Below are 21,656 nucleotides of genomic sequence, written 5' to 3'. Positions count from 1 at the left end.
ATAGGATCATCCGTTCGGGCTAGATCCTTTTTACCGTCAATTCCTTTTCAGAGATCCATCGAATTTTCCTTCCATTCAACCGAGATTTCTTCCCATTTTTATCAAATATATCAATGTTTCATCAATTTTCATATAATGAACATTCAAATCATATTCACATCAATAACAAACATTTCAGGCATTTAAGAATATAATTCAAGTTACACGAACTTACCGGGCTAAATTGCAGAAATACCAAAATTCAGGGACATTTCGGTAATTTTCCATTTTCCTCAAATTTCCACTAAATCTTGATCTAAATTAATATTTCATTCAATTTATTAATTTAAATGATAAAACAATTCATTTCATGCAATTTGGTCATTTTTGACATTTTTATAAAATTTCCCTTAAAATTTTACTTTTATTTAATTTAGTCCCTGAACCTAAAACATGTAAATTAACTATTTTAAAGTAAAATCATATTAGCTGAACACATATATTTTTCCTCCTCCTCCACTCCATTCCACATCCTTAATGTATAAAACATGCTTATATGTAACATTATCTATAATTTCACCATTTACTTATATATTCATTCAAAGCTGTCCACTTGAGTAATAATCACTAAATTATTCATATCTTGAGCTACGGAACTCCAAATTAAGATCCGCTAATTTTCTCTGAAACCAGACTCACATATCTTCTTATTATAAAATTTTCAGAATTTTAAGTTTAGCCAATAAGTACAGTTTATCCTTTAAAGTCATCCATGTTCTGCTGTCTGACAGTTTCGACCCTTCTTCACTAAAAATTAATTAAATCCTTGTACGGGATTCAGATGATGTTCCCGTTTCTTTCTATTAAAAATATACTCATTAAATATTTTAAACATATAAATTTAAGCCCATATTTATTTTTATTCTATTTTTGATGATTTTCCAAAGTCAGAACAGGGGAACCCGAAATCATTCTGACCTTGTCTCACATACTTTATTATATCTCATTATTTAAAATTCCATTGCTTACACCGTTTCTTTTATGAGAAACTAGACTCAATAAGATTTAATTTCATGTTTTTTTCACCCTCTAATTCGATTTCCACAATTTATAGTGATTTTTCAAAGTTAGCCTATTGCTACTGTCCATAACTGTTTTAGTGCAAAATGTTGATTACTAAATTTATAAACACCCTTATTCCCTTTCTCTATAGTATTTCTCATCACTTTCTCTTATTTTTCTTCACTAACGTATCAAGAACATAGAACCTTATATAATAAAATCCTACAATAACATCAATTTCATGCTTTTTCAATAATATCAAACTCAAAAATATATTGAAAACTTGATGTTCTTACCTTGCTCTATTGATTTCAATCTTTAGCTTGATTTTATCTCTCCTCCAGCCTCTATTTCTTGAATCTAACTTGATATTCTAGCTCCCCATAGTCTCCTTATGAATTTTCTCTCTTGGTGGTTATGGAAATTTCTTTGAATTCTAAGTGAAAATGGTGGATTTTTGGTAAAAAGGACCAAATTGTAAAGAAAAGAAAACTTTCTTTCTTTCTTCTTCTTCTCACGTTGGTGCATGGGAAAGATGATGAATTCTCTTAATCTTTCCTCCCTTTTATATTAATCATTTAATAATAAAATAATACTAAAAATCTTAATAAAACATTAATTAAATAACATTTATCTAATTATTTAATTAAAAATATCACCAACATCATCATTACCTTCTAGAATTCTCTCTCTCTCTAATTGACCATTTTACCCTTTATAATCTTTTAAAATTCCATCCTTAAGTCATCACTTAATTTGGTAAAATTACAATTTAGTCCCTAAAAATTCTTCACATTTTTCAATTTGGTCCTAATCCATCCATTTTACTTAGTTTCTAGATCATTCCACTCTTAAAATATTTACACCATTGGTCTTTCAAATTTTTCATATTTACACTTTAACCCCACAAATTTTGAGTATTTACTCTTGGGCAATAAAACTTTTCTCACTTTTGCGATTTAATCATTTCTTGAACTAATATGTCATAATATACTTTCCAATGTTGACATAACTCCAAAATTTTCCCTTTTTGTTACTTTATTTCCTTGTTTATTATATCAAAGATAATATATCACTGTAAAATTTTTGGGATATTACAAGTTGATTAGATTGCCTTAATGTGACATAGAATATGATTAAAAGAAAATAAACGTATTAATTTGAAAAATTTAAAGGAAATTACCAACGTACTTTAACCTAGACTTTTTAGTAAGGAAAATGTAACATTTAATTCTTGAACTTGTAACTTTTTGGTCTCTTAATTTTTTTTCTTTTTATCTTTTTAAAGTTTTTTTAACTATGTTAAGAAGTGATGATGTGGCACTTTCTAAAAGCACAATATAATTAATTACTTAGAAATTATTTTAAAAAATATATAAAAGACAAAAAAAATCCGAATATATATAGATTAAAGTTTATAAAAAAGCATAAAATTTAGAAAAAAATATAAAAATATATATAACAAGTTATAGGAAAGTTATAAAATGTATTCAAAATTATAAAGAAATTATAAAAAAAATTGAGATTTTTTCATTTTTTTTGAAATTAAGAAAAAACATAAAAAAATATTTAAAAAATTGCATGTTTAGAATGAACCAAAATAAATGCATGTCACCAAAATAAAAAGAAAATGAAAACTTATTTTGAAATTATTATTTTTTAAAATTATAAAATTATTATAAAAAATTATGTCTAGATTGAGTTTGAACCAAGATAGTCATTACTACACCGGTGGGAGCACCGACTATATTGGTCTTGACAAATAAATATCTATATTCCAACGAATCTAAAAATTATTTGTCAAAGTTCATTTTGAATGTTCAAATTTTTTTTAAAAATAGTTTTAAAAAAATCGAGAGTGAAGTACTATCACCTCTTAATAGTATTGGAATAAAAATTAAATTGTTTAAAGGAATTTAAATTAGAATATTAATATAAATTAAATAAAAATTATTAAATTTGAGAATTACTTTTTTAACCCTTGAAATTGCCCAAATATAATTTTCTAGGTTGATAAAAGCGAAAGTCTAATTGTTCTTGTAGCACAAGCATCAACACATTTATTGCCCAAGTATATTGGAGTAGCAGTAGCTAGTGTTATCCTTCTTCTAGATATCGATGTCTGACGGCCAAAAATGAAAAGTTGTTTACACATATAAATGTTATCTCCGATGGCTTAATTGAGAATCGGAATGGGTTGATTTTAGGACACGTAAAATGTGTCATTAAATTTTATTAGGTCTGGTAAAGAATATCTTTTTAATTAGTAAATAGAGATAAACAAGATTCCAGTTAAATCAACCGAAACCAAAATAATTTAGTTTATTTGATAGAATTATCATATTTCACAGTCAAATATTTTGCTTCCAACCCCTTAATGGGGATGATGACAAAAGAAGATCACGAAGATTAAAAATAAATTAATAACCCATCCTCTCTTTTTCATCCTTTCAAAATAGATATTTATAACAATATTGATTCATATGAAATATAATATCTTTTAAAACTAATAGATTAACCATCACAAGATATTAATATATTAGCTCTTCTGGAGCTTTCGACTAATTTTGTACTACCAAATATTGAAATAATATTTGTTTGTTTCAGTACCAAATAAGATAAATATTTTCTGTCTGTAATGATAGAATTCATTACTACATTATCATCTCCTCCCTCAAATAATATTAATAGAAACAAAATATTTGGGCAAACACCACATATATGGCCAATAATATTTCATATCATATTGGTAACATAAGTTATCTTTACCCTTTTATCTTTACCCTTTGAAGAGTTATCTTAAAAACTCTCATTGTTGTCTTATATATTAGTATGTTCCCACTTTTAGTGGGCCATTATTATATCTGTTATTTTCTTTATATTTACATTCACTTTAGGGAATGCAATAAATCTGGCAGGACAGATTTCTAAACGCTTCTATTGATTTTTATTTCATAATCACCATCGTAAACATGCTTGGATTTTAAATTAGAATCTATTCATTCATGCTGTCATGATTATTCTCCAATTATAATAAACATGATATAATAAATAAAATATAGTAAAATATACCTGATGATTAAATGCTAAAGTTACATATTTTATGTAATTAAATTGGTTAATTTATGAGAGTGCACCACTAATTTTTCCATGTTTATATTGAATTTTGTGCAGGGGTGCAATTTGTGGCTAAATAGAAGAGAAAGGAAACAATTGGGCTAGATTGAAGAAAGGAGCAAAGAAGGCGGACCAAAGCAAAATTTTTCCAAGATTAATTAGCTGAAATTTTATGTTGACTTAGGGGGAGATTATGTAGGGATTTTTATATCATGAAATATTTTATTTCCTTGGTTAGTGGCTCTTAATTTAGAAAAGCCACTAGTATAAATAGGTGGCTACTTTGTTCATTTGATCATCAAGTTTGAATCAAGTTTTCAATGAATTCATAAATCAAACTTTCATCTTTGAATACAATCTTTCCTTCATTTCTCACGTAGAATTTTGTAGCTTTTAGTTTCTTTTACTTTCAATTCATTAATTTCCAGCTTTGTTCCACTTAGACCATTTACAATTTCTTTTTCAAACTTTCTTTTCATTTCCAGTAGCTAACCCACTTTAACACACCACCAAAATTCCAGCCCCCCATACTAAATCACGCCACCTATTCCTTTCACCTATTTTACCTTATTTAATTTATCCAACTCTAATATGCCTCAAACCTTAGTTAACTAAATCCATTTTCAGCTTTAGGTCAGAATTAGCCTCGTCAAAACCCGTGAGTTACGAACCCGAGCAATTTAACTCCTAAATTCCAGTACTTATTATTTCTCTGGATTAAGAGTATGATTTTGTCAACTCACAAAGTCAGATCAATACTAAGTCAAAAAAGACGTAGTTTGATTTAGTGTGGTTAGACATACAGTTGGAATTTCGAAAGGATCGATTGTCTAATCAGTTTTCTTTGAACACATTGGCGTGCCAAGTGGAGATTGCTGTTTGGTTCCGTCAAGGGAAGTAGTAACCGGATTTAAATGTCCCACGTGGTTGAGGACATTGGTTCGAGCTAGGCTCTTCTAGAATGCAAAGTTGCCGGAGTTCTAAATCACGAACGTTTCGTTGGTTGTTCGATCGGTAAGGGTTAGTTATTGGGCGTTCCATAACTAATTTACACAAGGAAGAGCTGGTGTCTGAGGCGTCCTTGGTAGCTATAACTAGCTTATTGGAAAAGAGGAGTTCATCTAATTTCGAGGATCGGGTCAAAGACGAGGAAAAACCCGTACCGAAAGCTGAGCTTAGTTTAATTAATTTTCTTCTGATTTACTTAACTATTTTTATTATTTTATTTCCAGCTTTTACTTTTCACGTTTTATTTTTCTTGTTTATTTTAGGTTTCAGGTTTTCAATTTTATCTTCCCCCAAATTTCTTGGGCACGACAACTGCCTAGACACAAATCTGGTCGAGAAAGAGAAACAATTTCAGTAAACCCAGTCTCTGAGGGACCGACCCTACTCCCTATACTGCTTAAATTGCAAATTAGGCGTAGGTTTATATTGGTGGAATCGACACCCATCACCTGAAAATTTTTAACATCAACGTCATCGCCTTGATATAATCCATTCTTAAGAGCAAAAAGTAAAATAAGTTAATCAAAACAATAGTAACATATAATGAAAGAGGAATGAAAAATAATAATCAAATATGAAACATTAAATAAAAAAAACTTCCTGTAAAAACTTTGTATTTTGCAGTCAAAGGTATTGAAAATCACGAAGGATAAATTTGATCGTTGATAAAAGCAACTATCACTTTGAGCAAGATCGTGCTGATAACGTGTTATAAAATAAAGAAAAATGGAGAGAATAGAGAACAAAGAAAATATGAAAGCAATAGATAATGTACTTTATTAATCAAACTGATGATTACAATGCTTCATCAGAGTCTCTATTTATAAGCATAAGAAGTATAAAAGAAGTAGAGATCTAATTATAATAACTATTAGAATTTAAATTACATCAAAACTTTATCTTGATCATGATGGGCATCCACTTAATAAGATATTCATAACATTAAAATTATTAAAAAAAATATTTTTTTAAATATTTTTTAAAAATAATTAATTGCAATGCAATTTCAAGGGCTAAAAGGGAAAAAAAATAAATGGAGAGCTAAAATGACTTTTTTTTTATAAAGTTGGAGGGTCAAGTAAGTCATTATGCCGATACAAAATTCCAATTTATTAATTTATCCTTGTTATACCCCTACACCTCAAGTGCGCCCCTCGGGCACTCACCCCTTGAGGTCACTTCCAGTAATCATCCCCTGCAGTAGTCCTCTCGAGATAACTCCTTGGGAAAACCCCTTGGCGCAACTAGGGGTGTACATTCGGTCGGTTTATTTTTTTTATACCAAAAGCCAAATAAATTGAACCGAAAATTATCTGTTCGGTTTTTGATATTTTTTTAGTTGGAAAAAAAATCTAATTGAGGTACTTATAATTTTATTTCCTTTAATTTTTTCATATAATTGTTTTCATTCTTCAATTTACTATATCGTATCACTTTTAATTTTATTTTTATTTCAAGTTAATTATAAAAATATTAAAAATGAAATTAAACCATTAATGAACTCAAAAAAATATTTACTTTTTATATGGCTGGATATATGAAATTTATCATAAAAAAATAAAATGACTATCATAAAAACAATGGGGTATATGAAATTAATCAAGTAATTTTTACGATATATATATAAAGTGAGAAAAGATTTTCCTAGGAAATATGCAATTTCAAATTATCCTTACTTTAATATTTGGAATTTATCATAAAAATTAAAATGCATAGAATGTATATCATAAAAACATGGGTATATGAAATTTATCATTTAATTTTTATGAAGATCATAAGTGAAATATTTATTATTTAATTTTTTATGATATATATATAAAGTGATAAAAGATTTTCCCAGGAAATATGCAATTTCAAATTATCCTTACGTTTTTTAATTTTATTTATTTATTTCAGATTTGATATAAAAATATAAAAAGATAAAAATGTCCTATAATAATATTTATTAATTGTTTTAGAATTTGGGTTTTTGATGCATTCTTAGCGACACCAACTCAATTAGACACTTAAATAGTAGTAAAGATAATATATAACATTAATAACCGAAAGCAAAACATAAAATTTACGTATATTATTTATATTCTTTTTGTATATTTAAAATATTTTAAATTATATAAATTTATAATTAACTTATTTGATTATGCATATTTTTAAAATGTAAGTATATTCATATCATTTTTCACATTAATTTTTAATTTTTTGTTCATATCATGCTCAGTTCTTCCCATAATTTGCAGGGCTTAGCTTCCATCCATTATTATCTTATACAACTTATGACTTTAACAAATTATGGATGAGTTTTGAATGGTTATCCCTCACTCTAAAGAGCAATTTCTGTAATAGCCCGATTTTAGGCCTAGTCGGAACAGTGGTTTCGGGACCACAAATCCGACGAGAAAAAAAAATGTAATGGCCTGAATTTTCAGAGGTGTCGGAACGGTGACTTGAGATCACTAAATTCGATAAATGAGTAGAAAATATTATTAATTTAGTAAGTATAAGTTAAATGTGAAGTTAGGAAAATTTTTGAAATAGTGAATAGTGCACTAGAAATAAATATTAAAATAATTAGAATCGAAATGAGGTATCAAGACCTCGGGGATTTTAAACCGAGCCATAAATATTTTTATAAATATTTATGGAGTGTTAAAAAGTTAGTATTAAAGTTTCGTTAAGAAATTTTAAAGTTCCGATAATTAATTGAACAAAAAGGACTAAATTGTAACAAATGCAAAATTTTGGAAAATGATTAAATAGCTTAAATGATAAAAGGAAGAGGGCTTAAAAGGAAAATAGACCCAAGGTCTATTTGGGCTGGACGGCAAAGGCATGAAATCAGCAATAAAGTAAGAAGAATTAAGGGCAAAATTGGAATATTGCAAAGTTTGCTTAATAAAGTTAGGACCAAAGTGGAATTATCTAGATTTCTCTTCATTTTTCTGAATTCTCATCAGCTAAAACACCATGGAAGGGCTTCTTCAAGCTGGTTCTTCATATTTTTATTACAAGTAAGTTCAATTCTTGACTATTTCTTGAAATTTTTGTATTTTTATGACTTTTACAACTAGGCCCATTTGTTAAATTCATTAGTTTTTGATTTTATGAAAGAAGTTGAAAGTTGATATGAATATGTGCTGGAATTATATGATGATTTATCATGAAATTAGAGCTTTAAATTGTTCATATGCTGATTTTATTGAAAGAATTGAATAGAAAGTGAATGTTTAGGACCTAATAGTAAAAGAGTTTGAAGATAGAGTTATATGTGGAAATTCTGAATTTCAATAGTTGTGTAACAACTTATAATGTCTAGGTAAAGTATTAATTGAGAAAATTAGATTAATTGAGGGGTTAATTGAGAAAGGACCGAATTGTATAAACTGTGAAATTTGGGGGAAAATGGAAATCAACATTTTGCACTAAAGCAGTTTTGGACAGCAGCAGTAGTGTAACTTTGAAAAATCACCAAAAATTGTATAGATTGAATTAGAGGATGAATAAAATATGAAACTAAAGCTTATTGAGTCTAGTTTCTTATAAAAGAAACAGTGTGAGCAATAGAATTGTAAATCATGAGATATAATAGATTTTGTGAGACAAGGTCAGAATGAATTCGGGTTCCCCTGTTCTGACGTTGGAAAATCATTAAAAATTGTACAAAAATTATTATGAGTTATAATTTATATTTTTAGAATCCTTAATGAGTCTATTTTTAGAAGAAACAAACGAAAATATCATCCGAATTCTGTACAATGAGATAATTAATTTTTAGTGAAGAGTGGTCGGAACTTTCAGACAGCGAAACAGGGGAAAATTTAAAGAATAAACTGTACTATTTGGATGAACCAAAAATTCTTAAAATTTTATGGTATGAAGATATGTGAGTCTAGTTTCAGGGAAAATTAACGGATCTTAATTTGGAGCTCTGTAGCTCCGGATAAAAATAATTTAGTGACTCTGACTCGGATAAATAGTTTTGAATATACATGTGAGTGAATAGTGAAAGTATAGCTAATGTTGTTTAAGTGTCTTATACACATTAAGGATGTGGAATGGAGAGGAGGAGGAGGAAAATTGGGAAATATATGAATGATTTGTGTATAATTGGTCATATGCTTGATTTTAATTGATAAACGATGAAATAGAAATGATGCTTATATTTGTGCATCATTGGTCATGGTTTAAGCTCATGTGTGAAAATAAAAGTTTCATAGTATGTGTATATGGTATATTCGGTATATGATTTGGCATGAAATAATGTCACGAATGGTTTATGAATTAACACATGTTGGTAAGCCTGATACATGAATAAATGTTGTGCTCATCCATGCTTATAATGCTTATGCTATACGTGTATTTGGCTAACATATTTGGTGTATATGCTTAGACTTTGGCCAAGTAGTGGCTAGATTATGCCACGTTAAATTTATAAGTTATGCATTGAAATGGTTTATCGTGTGGTTAGTTCCAAAAAGAGTCATGTTTAAATACACTAGCTTGCAACTATGGTTGAATGATATGCTTATATCTTGTGTGATGTGCATAGAAACAAGTGTGGAAAGATAATGAAATAATAAGTTCATATGGCTGAAATTTAATGATTAAATGTTAATTTCATGAATTATACAATGTATGATGAAATGTATTCATTTTTGAAATGAGAATAAAATAAAAATGAAAAAAAATCGAATAAATACGCCGGATTTGAGTACTTCTGATCAAGAGATAAAGTGATAAGTGGTAGCTTTAGCTACACTTATCTGATCAAGTGAAAAAGTGATAAGTGCTACACTTATCTGATCAAGAGAAAAAGTGATAAGTGGTAGCTTTAGCTACACTTATCTGATCAAGTGAAAAAGTGATAAGTGCTATACTTATCTGATCAAGTGACAAAGTGATAAGTGTTAGCCTTAGCTACACTTATCTGATCAAGTGAGAAAGTGATAAGCGGTAGCCTTAGCTACACTTATCTGATCAAGTGACAAAGTGATAAGTGGTAGCCTAGCTACACTTATCTGATCAGGGACAAGTGATAATTGATCATACGTAAGACCATAGTTATACTGTGGCAAAGTGAAAGTGAAGTACTCAATTTTCCGTAACCGTTCCCTAATTTGATTAAGGATGGTAAGTGACAAATGGACCCAAAAGAATTAAAGTAAATGGATAAGTGGTAGTGTATTTATATCAGGACGATGTTGTTATTCAAGCTAAAGTGATATTTTCATTGCAAAATTGAGAATTTCATAAATGTGTTATTGAATGGTATAATCAATAAACATTGAGTTAAATGGTAAATACGTATTAGTGTTGAACTTGATGTCATTGAATTGTACGTGAATTAAATGGAAATTGCTAGTGATATGATCTAAATCATGAGCATGAGAAATTCCGAATTGAAGGAAATGGAAATGAAGCATTGAATTGCATGAGTATGTATCGGGTCTCGTAAGCCCTAATTATTATGATTATAACATTTTGAGGATATATTGTGAAAAGTTATAGGAGCATGTTAATTATTTTGAAAGTTTTAATTTAGATGAAATTTTATAACTCGGTTAAATACGTTTACAAGTGCATGTGTTTTGGTAATGCCTCGTACCCTATTCCGGTATTGTAAGCAATTTCTCCTTAATTCAATGTGGATGTGATTGCTTGTCAAGTGTGACAACAAGTTATTGTAAGATATTAAATTTTCAAAAGAAGTGTTTAATTTTTTATATATTCAAGTATTTGTATTTTTTTTTGGAAAATTCAAGTATATGTATTATATTAAGTATTATTTTTCATGTATTATATGTTAGTTACCTTTTTCCTATTTATATTATACATGAAATTTTAAATGTTATTCCTTCAACAATTTTAATAAGCTTTATTTTTGCAATTATATATGTAGTTGTTAATGCGAAAATACAAGTTTAGCAGTTGATGGCAGTTCATTCGAATGTTGAGAGTCATAAGTGATCTATTGAGAGATGGGGATAGGGGAGAGGAGCTCTTCCATTTCCATGGCTTTCTTGTGTTGAGAGAATGAAAGGAGTCCCCCTTAAGTCCTAATAGTTGGCTTATAGAGCTGTCAACTCTTATGGAAAAAGTAAGGGGCATATAAGGCCATATATAAATAGCGTGTATCCCACATAGCTATAGTCATGCAACACTTTGGCGAGGTTATCTTTGAGGTTGATCTAGCGAGGTTTGGTGTACGTGATGGTTGACTTGGTGAGACCTTTTAAGTGAGGTAAAGATATACAACAATAGCTCCCTTGTCAAAAGGAAGGTTATAAAGTGACCTTAGTTGAGACAAAATAATGTTGAGGATGTCGTTGTGTTTGTTGGAGTTTTAACTATGCTTAATCGTTCCTATTTATGTCGAACTTATATTAGAACAACAACAACAACAACTATGTTTTGTCAAAATCAAAGGTGACATTTTGACATATTCGAGCCTAAATGTTGCACTAGTATTTATGATAGTCTTAAACCTACATCCAAAGTCATGAAGGCATAGAACCTATCTACATCTTGTGTGGCTTAGGAACAGAGGAGACATGCTTAAACAACTTGAGCTTTATCCTTATCCAATAAGATGATGGTATTTGATATGTTTTAAACTTGTTTATGACTTAGTCATAAATTTTCCAAAATTTATCAATGATAATTTCATCATTCAAAGAATGAGATAAAGAACATTTGAATTAGCTTTGGAAAATTTGATATTTATACAATTTATGGGATTATTTATTAAGATAATTATTTAGATAAAAACCAATGTTTAAAATTGTGATGAATACTTATATTTTAGTTGTTGATCACGTTATCTATTTGTTTGTTGAACACATTGAAGAAAAGCCTATAAAGAGGTTGTTAATCGACTTCCTCATTGAGCCATTTGGGGTGTGTTTAGACACTCATTGTTCACCTATTTTTATGGATAGATATTGAATGTAATGTAAAATATTTGAGGGTAGTGATTTGTAACAATTTTGGTTATATTAAGCCATTTGGGGTATGTTTAGACACTCCTTGTTCAACTTTAGGATGCAATTATCCATTGGGAAATGGTAGATTGAGCTTTAGCTAATAGTTGTACCAAATGATTTGTTGAATAAAATCATTCTCTAAGTGAGGCTTCGCAGATGTAGGATTGGTGAATCTGAATTGTATTAACCAATGTCATGTGTTGATTCTCTCATTACTTGTCTCTTTTACTCACGTTTTGTACTTTTTATGCAAACTCTCTAATTGTGTCCCAACTTCTCTTCTAATAGAAGATAGAAGAAAATTGTTTTGAACATTAAGTTGGAACGAAGTGCAAACCAAAGGCTTTTTCAATGTTGTTGGAAAAATGCTCTTGTAAGGTGTTGCTAATATAAAGATATTCTTTTCAGCAAAATTTTATATATAGCCTTTCTTGCAAAATCAAGGAAAAAATATTATTAATTTTGACTAGAATTTGACTACTCTCGTAAAACCTAAAAAGGTGTTGAGCCTCGAAGGTTAAACTGCTTGGAAGATAATTTGAGAGGTAAGATCACCTTGTAGGTAATGCACCTTGTAAGCAAGTGAACTGAAGGTATGATAGCCTTACCATCATCTTGTAGGCAAGTGAACTTATAAGGTATAATGGTATTGGAGGTAAAGTCATCACCATCCAGGCAAGTGAATTCGAGAATATATGATAGCCTTGAAGGTAAAGTCGTCGCCTTGTAGGCAAACAAACCTAAAAGAACATGATAGTCTTAGAGGAACCATTGATAGAGAGAGGTACTAGAAAGGATATACCGAGTCATAGATTTATCTGTCAAGACTATTTCTCTTTAAGGGAAAAATATCGAGAAAGCACCAACCAAAGAGTTAGTTTCGTAAGGAACCATCACATAGGAAAAATAGAAAACTTGAATGGTCACTCGAATGGAAGTCAGTTGAATATTATAGACCAAAGCGGTCCACAGTAGACGGTTAGGGCGGTTCATAAGAGAGTAACCCAAACAACATTGAAACCAGGATGAAGGGTAAAATGAAATCTAGCCCGCCAAAGTGGCGAGGGTCTTCCTTAGCCAGATCCATTGGTAAAGTATCAGTAAGTCCTATAGGACTGAAGTAAGAAAAATTGAGTTTGCCAAGGACGGATCAGGTTGCTATGACTTCTACTTTATAAGTTCAAGGGTGGAAAAAGGGAATCTATACTAGTAGCTGACTACCTAACAATCTGAATAAGGATTGAAAACTATGAGTAAAAGTATGTCCGGGAAGGAAAACAAATAAAGAAAGGAATGTACATAAGGAAAGGACAGAGTTTGCGGTTATGGTGAGACATCTGAAAAACTATCAAGACATGTCGAATGGCTATAGGATCAGCCAAGGAAAGATCACTTAGCTACCTATCCGCTTATAGATGAGTTCAGGGAGAGAACCAAAGACCACCAACTCTAATTAAAAGAAATTATCTTAAGAAAATCATGGAGTAAAATGTGTTAAGTTTCTATTTTTATTACCTCGACAAGTTTGGGGCTAACTTGCATAGTAAAGAAACTCACTGAGTTCTTTTGAACTTATAGAAATTTGGCTTGTGCCTATAGGACTCAAAGAGTGATCGAGGACCTTGAGGAGGGACTAAGTCAGATTGTGTTGGATTAAGAATCATTGTCAGTAAAAGGGTCATGCACATAGGAATGTGGTACCTTTAAAGGGTTCGCCTCAGGGTCGAATATATTGTATTTAAATGGTTTCCCTTAGAGTCAAGGTTGGAGATAGTAAATTTTTGTATTAAAATATAAAGTTTTTGATGTAAGAGATATTTATTTTTCAATAAAGTCTGTCTATATATTATTAAGTTTCAAGTATGTTACTTAGTCCAAATCGGTCCATTTATGACATTTTACACCCGGATTTGGTGATCAGGTCGGGTGAGGGTGTTACATTATCACACAATGTCATGAGATGCATGATCCTAAATATATCTTTTTTTTATTTCCCATATATTTTACTTTTTATTTAATTTAGTCTTTGGACTTAAGATAAGCATATATTTCGAGTCCTAGGTTTGGATTAAAACTCGATTTCACATACTTTCATTAGGGAACTTATACTTTCTATTGCTAACATAATTTCATGATAGGTTTTATATTTATTCAATTTGGTTTCTAATGTTACAAAGTTAACAAACAAGCCGAACTAACTTTACGATTTAGCCTTTTTGATTAGGGGTGAGCATTCGATTGAATCGAATCGAAAATTTTTGAGTTAATCGAGTTTTCGAATCTCATTTTATCATCCTAACTTTATTTGAAGTTTTCTCGAATCGAGTCGAGTGAGATGGAATACAAATCGAATTGAATCGAATATATTTGTTCGAGTTAAAATTTAAAAAATAATTTTGGGTCCTTATAACCACTGTTACCCATCGTAATAAAATTTGTCCACCTTAATCAAATTTTTTATTAACTTTCATCACCTCATAATTTATTTATTAATTTTTTATATACTGGTTAGCTTCTTTGCTTGCTTAGTTGTTTCAATTATCATCAGATTCTTGTCACTATGTATTTTGGAATTAAAAAATATATTAAATGTAAAAATATGATTTTTTAGTAAAAGTTATTTTAAAAATAAAATGTGAAATTGATACCAATATAAAATTTTAACACGAATATTTTATGGCATAATTAATAATTCAATTTTAATATAAATATTCAATATGACTAAAAAATTCAATAATATAAATAATATAAAATTTGAAATTTAATTTAATAATATAAATAGTAGATATAAATAAAATTATTACTATTTATGTTTAGTGATTTTTTTTTGATAATTTTGATTTTTTATTTGAGAGTAAAGGGTGAGAAGTAAAAGTTTAGGGGGAAAATAAAAAGTTTTGGGAATAAAAGTTTGAGGGAAAGTAAATAGGGGGAGTAAAATTTGGAGGGAAAATATTAAAAAAAAATTGGAGGGGGAGGGTTTGGGGTAGATGAGAGGTGGGATGGGAAGGGAATAAAAGTTTTAGGGAAAAAGTGGGAGGGAGTAAAAATTTTGGGAAAAAATAAAAGGTTTTGAGGGTTTTTGGGAGTAAAATTTTGAGAAAAAGTAAATGGGAGAGTAAAATTTTGGTGGGAAATGAATTTTGGGTAGATTGGGGGGTTGGGAGGGGAGGGGAGTAAAAGTTTTGGGGGGAAAGTGGGAAGGAGTAAAAGTTTTGAGGGAAAAGTAAAAAAGTTTGGGAGTTTGGGTAAAAATGTAAAATATTATAGTTTGATATTCGAATTATTCAAATTATTCGAGTTATTCGAATTCGAAAACTTAACTCGATTCGAACTCAAAATTTGAAAAAAAAATTCGAGTTGATTCGAATAACTCGATTAACTCGAATAACTCGATTCGTTTAACTCGAAATCCGAATTTTTTTTATTTTTTTGAGTCGAATCGAATTTCGCTTACCCCTATTTTTGATAATCTAAGGCTAAGCTCAATATCTAACAATTTCAAGCCTAATTCATCAATTTATCAGGCAACTTGCTAAAACTTTAACAATTGATTAAATTGGCACATGGGTCAGCTAAACTAAGCTCTCATGATCACAAATCTATAAAAAAAATTCAAGAAAAGGGTTTGAATTTCGTACCTTATTAATGGTCAAATGTTCAAGCTAAAATTTTAGGTTTTCTTTCTTCAATGAACAACAAGAAGAAATGAAGGAGAAAGATGATTATCCATAATCATCTTTCCCACTTTCTTATATATATACACACCTTAATTAGACTTAACTAATCTTGTTTAATTCAGCTTAATCAAGCTTAAATTATGCTAATTTTAATGCTAATCAATCTAAATGGATTCCCAAATCATCATCCACTAAATTATACTTAAGAATGGTTTAATAACCATTTTGTCCCTTCGTTAATTTCTATTTAAGTCTTCAAGCCTTTGGTTAATTAAAACCTATTAGCGATTGGACTTTTACAATTTAGTCCCTAAGCTTTAATTAACTATTTAATCGACGAAATTGCTTGATCATTATATAATATATATTTATATTAACTCCTTAAATATTTCTATTTTATATTTACGGACTTGGTTTACGAAAATGAGGTTCTAAAACTGCACTTTCTGATACCATTAAAAATCGGGTCGTTACAATAAGGCAACAAATTTACCTTAAAGGCTATTATATTTTTATTATTTCTTGAGTTTGCTTGTCTACAAGGTGGCGAGTTTGCCTCCAAGCTATCATATATTCTCGAATTTGCTTGCCAATAGGGCAACAACTTTGCCTTCAAGTCCATTATATCTTTGGGTTCCCTTGCCTACAAGGCTGCAGTTTTGCCTCCAAACTCCCAGTTTTCTTGCTTACAAGGTGGATTTACCCACAAGCAATCTTACCTATCAAGTTATCTTACTTTCCAGGCTGTTTAGCCTTAAGGGGTTTACATCTTTTCAATTTACCTTTTCAGGTTGTGCAAGAGCAATCAAATTACATTCAAGATTCATAATATTTTTTTCTTAATTTTGCAAGTAAGGCTATACATAAATTTTTGCTAAAAAGAATATCTTTACGTGAGTAATAGCTTATGAAAACATTTCGCCAACAACAGAAAGATGTCTTCAACACTATTTTGCCTTAAGCAAGGTCACTTTATAAACTTCCATTCGACAAGAGGGTGTTATAATTGTACATCTCCACTGCACTTGAAAGGCATTACCAGGTCGACCATTATGCATAGATGCTTATTTGCTCGATTAGCCTTGAAGACGACCTTGTCAAAATGCTACATGGCTACAAACATGTGGGCTATACGCTATCTACACATGACCTTATATGCCCCATAGTTGTCCCATAAGAGTTGAGGGCTATATAAATCATCCCTGGGATATTCCCTTCATTCTCTCAATACAAGAAAGCCATGGAAATCTAAAAGTTCCTCTCCTCTATCTCTTAGAAGACCACCTAGGCCTTCGGGTGAATCGCTAAACTTGTAATTTTCCATCAACAGTGATGAAGTAAGTAGACTAAATGATGTGAGTAACTTGTCATTTTTTTAGGTTCATACATCCTTAGTTAATTAACTGGTTAAACTCCTTGCTATTTTTGTATAATTTCTTTTCTAAATTATAATCTATTGAGAGGTTACTGAAAATGCTAGCATGATTAAATATATCCCAAAGAATATTTTAATCTTTCATATTATTCAACGACCAGCTGCTCCTCAAATTTAAATTACGAGCCAATGCAATTAAAAGTAGAAAATCAATATACATACATCCCCAAATCATTTTTCAATTTGAAGAGATTGTTACTTTCCTCTAGTTTTCTTTGTTGTTTTACTTTTCTTCCCGATAAAGAGAGGATATATATGGGATGGTAGAGGTTATCTAAAATTTGACAATCATGCAACTGCTTCGTCCTTACGCAAGTGATTTCATCAATATAAAGAGAGAAAGGGGCAAACTTTTTTATTTTTAAAATATATGTTTAAATTTATCACAATTTTTAGAAATTAAATAGATATTTAAAAATATAAATAATGTTACAATAAATTATTTATTAACCACTTTATTATACCTTTGTTATTTAATAATTAAAATTAAATTAGAAATTATCTAAGAAAATCTACTATTATAAAAGTTATATTTCAAAATATTATTATTTTTCAAGTCGCACTAATCACTTTGGTTGTTCGAGCTTTGCCTTTTTATTGTAATTCACCAAAAAAAATATTAAATTTTTTTATGTTTTAATTACGTAATTATATTATCAATGAAACATAACAATTTCTTTTTAAATTAAGAAACAAATAAAATTAATTTAATTAATAGATATAATCAACCCGTGCATCGCATGTATAAGAAAACTAGTATATATAGTATGAAAATATATTAGTTTTATATACTTGTATACTTTTTCTGCTATTGGTATTTTAACAAATTAATTGTTTTTTTTGAAAGCGCACAAATTAATTGTTAGATTTAGAACTACAGTTCTGAATTATTATATCAATAAAAATATTAATTTTAATATATATTTAATGATTCAAAATTTTTGTATCAAATAAATAAATTTATTTAAATTCGACGTACATAATTTAGAACATGATCATGAGTGTAAATTTATTAAAATATAAATCAAATTAATATCCCTAGTATGATTCTTACCCCCAAGCTTTTACATCGGGGTAATTAATTTTTTATTAAATTATAAAGTAAAAATTTAAAAGTTACAATATGCTCAAAATTTTTGTATTTGTTGTATATTTGAAATTTAATTTTTATACTTTTATTTTTATGGATTTAGTCTTTTTACTTTTCAAATCTAAAAATTTAAGTTCATTTGTTAATACTGTTAAAATTCATCTATTAAATTTTTTGGTATGATATTTTGAAACAAAAAAAATACTCACTCGGCATCCATGTAATTAAAAAAAAGGCATTGTAATGGATATGAATTTAATAGAAAATTTTAACGGTGTTCACAATTTTTAAAAATTCATATCAACATTTTAATTAGATGATATTATAAAAGTTGAGGTACCAAATTATGACAAAATTAAAATATAAAGATTAAATTTTAAATATAAACAAAGAATTAAAATTGAAATATAAATCTTTTTATATAATGTGAAAAAAGTAAAAAACAATAATTTACATATATATATATATATAGATTTTTGGGGGTACAAATATAAAGCGGTATAGATATGTAAGAAATTATTTAATTGAACATACATTTTCCTTAAGTCTTCTACTTCCATTGTCGGGTTCTAGGAATTGAAAAGAAAAAGAAAGGTCTAACTTTGAAATTTCTATGGAGTGAAAATGAAAAGAGTATTGTCTATCCAAATTGAAACATTTTATATTCACTAATTTTTAATTCCTTTATAACTTTTCTAAACAAAATACACGCTAACAAACAAATATAAATATTTATATTAAATACAAAATCTGAAAGATAATATAATTAAATTTTTTATATTTATCTTTATTAATGTTTTTAAAAAATAAACAAGATTTGAATAAGAAAAAGAAGGAACCTAGGATGTTTCCTGTTTCCACTTGGTAGAAAGGTTTTATTACATGTTTGAAGACCGACGTGCAAACCCAAAGTCTTCATTTTCCACCAAACCACAAATTAAGAGGTCATAAGCTGACGTGGTTATTGAATGGATGACGTCGTCATGATAACAATTTGTTTTGCTGCCTTCGACGAAACTATCCCCACTTCCAGAACGCCTGTTTCCGCCATTTCCCCCACGTGCCCTCCTTGTTGATACATTCTTTTAACCGATATCAACGGCCCTGATTTCCCCAATATTCTCCCATTGACCACCTTCCAGGCCACCATAAATACCTTCAACTTAAGCTCTCTTCTTTCCCTTCTTACAAAAGAGAAAAGAATACTATTTCTCCTATATTTTTATCTGCTTTTTTGCGCCCGGGACATGAGTGAGACCATGTCTACTCCCACTGACTGGCCGCAGTTTTACGATCATGCTCTTTCTAACCAGGAAATACCGAACCGCGTTCGTCTTTTGACGTCCGAATCGGTGTTCGGCGACCAAGGTTCCGACACCGCCGTCCTCACCACTCCAACTGTCACCTCCAGCAGCGCTCCCTTGAGCTCGTTAGGGTCGGGACTAGGTGGTGGTTCAAGCGGTGGTCATTTGAGCCCCGAAGGGCGCGTCGGGAAGCCAGTCCGAAGACGATCACGGGCTTCGAGGCGAACCCCTACTACCTTGCTCAACACGGATACCACCAATTTCCGAGCCATGGTTCAACAATTCACTGGCGGTCCCAGTGCTCCTTTTGCAGGGGGAGCTCCTCACCATGGCGGGCCAAATTTCGGGTACGGGTTCGGAACCCGTCATCAACCCCATAATAGTAACCCTAATAACCCTCTCATGCTTCCTCCCACTGGTTTTCACTTGCAATATCAACAACAGCAGCAGCATCAAAATCAATTAATTCACCACCAAAACCAGCCGTTGATGTTTTCATTGAACAGCAATGATAATAGCCCAGCGCCGGGGGAGCTTTTTTTTCAAAGACTAGGTGTTGGTGGTGGTGTGAACATGCAAGGGTCGGATGCTTCGTCACAGGTTCCAGCCTCTAGAACATCAACTTCGTCATCCAATGACAATAGGAGTAACCCTAGGCTCATGTTTTGAGATTAATGAGAGGGACATAAAGCAGAATGTTAGGTACTGACTTGTCTTAGGGAGAAATTAAACATTTGACCAATGTAAATATTTTCCTTTTTTTTATTTATTTCTTTTTCTTTTTATGCCAATCCAATTCCAAACGTTTGGAGTGGGGGGTTTTTAATTTATAGCGATTAAATTAATGGGGGGTGAAGGATTGTTGTTTTCAAAAACCAGGGGCCTACTGCTATGGTAAACCCAGTTTCAGCAATTTTATAATATTAGCTATCTAGTTTTTCATATGTTTTCTTCTTCCTTTGAAAAATAAATGAAAAATCTGCTGTGGTTCTACGTGTGAAAGTAAGCTTTTCCGGCGAGAATGCATGTTCTAATTACATTATTATATCAATTTCAAATCGGATGTGACTCAAAAGAAAACGTGATCAATTTCTTAAAATCCTTTATTTTTAAGTACAAATTATACATATGTCCAAAGGAATAATACAAACTGATGGTGCAAAATACGATTTACATTACTTCTTTTGTTGAACAAAACAAAAATACGACATATATTTATAAATTATCATTACTAGTTGTGAAAAGAAATCTTTTAGAATATTATACTCTTCATTTATTTTAAATACCATCATCTTTAAACTATTAAAATAGTCACTTTTGTTTTCCTTACGTTTAAGTCACTTACATTAACATGTTATAACATTTTAGTCACTAAACCGTTAATTGTGGTTAACAGTGTAACAGTAAGCTGACGTGACGCGTTAAATCATCATTTCAAACAAAAATTTTAGGTTAAACTATACAATTGATCCCCGAAATTTTTTCATTTTAAGCACTTTATTCTTTTATATTCTTTTAACTTTCCCTTCTTTTTTTTTTCATTCTCTTCTGCTTCTCTCTCTATTTTTTCTCCCTTCTCCATCTCTTTTAATGTAAAAGAAAAAATTAAATTTCTCAAAACGAAAAAAAATATAGGGACCAATTGTATAATTTAACTTAAAATTTTCGTTTGAAATGATGATTTAATGTGACACATCAGCTTACTGTTACACTGTTAATGACAATTAACACTCAGTGACTAAAATGTTACAAGACAATAACATAAGTTACCAAAACGTAACATTTCAAATATAAGTGACTAAAATGTAATTTGAAGGAAACAAAAGTGACTATTTTATAATTTACCCTTAAGTTAATTAAAAATATTACATACTTAACTTTTAGGTGGCTTTTGGTGTTTCCAATGTTACCATTTCAATATGATTGATGGAAATATTATTACCACCAAAGTTTTATAATATTTGAGTATAATTAAAATTTAAAAAAAATTACATTAAAACG

General features: G+C 29.8%; 1 protein-coding gene across 1 annotated transcript; it reads left to right on the top strand.

Annotated features, from left to right (window-relative positions):
* The first annotated feature begins 19,512 nt into the window (after window positions 1-19,512).
* On the top strand, window positions 19,513-20,657 carry LOC121223800 (VQ motif-containing protein 22). The gene has a single exon (XM_041106318.1). The coding sequence runs from the start codon at window positions 19,599-19,601 to the stop codon at window positions 20,322-20,324; it is 726 nt and encodes a 241-aa protein (XP_040962252.1). The 5' UTR covers window positions 19,513-19,598; the 3' UTR covers window positions 20,325-20,657.
* Window positions 20,658-21,656: the final 999 nt, after the last annotated feature.

The sequence above is a fragment of the Gossypium hirsutum genome, chromosome D11 (assembly GCF_007990345.1).
Source record: "Gossypium hirsutum isolate 1008001.06 chromosome D11, Gossypium_hirsutum_v2.1, whole genome shotgun sequence".
NCBI lineage: Eukaryota > Viridiplantae > Streptophyta > Magnoliopsida > Malvales > Malvaceae > Gossypium > Gossypium hirsutum.
The sequence above is the reverse complement of the archived record's forward strand: the minus strand, read 5'-3'. Positions and strand labels throughout refer to the sequence as shown.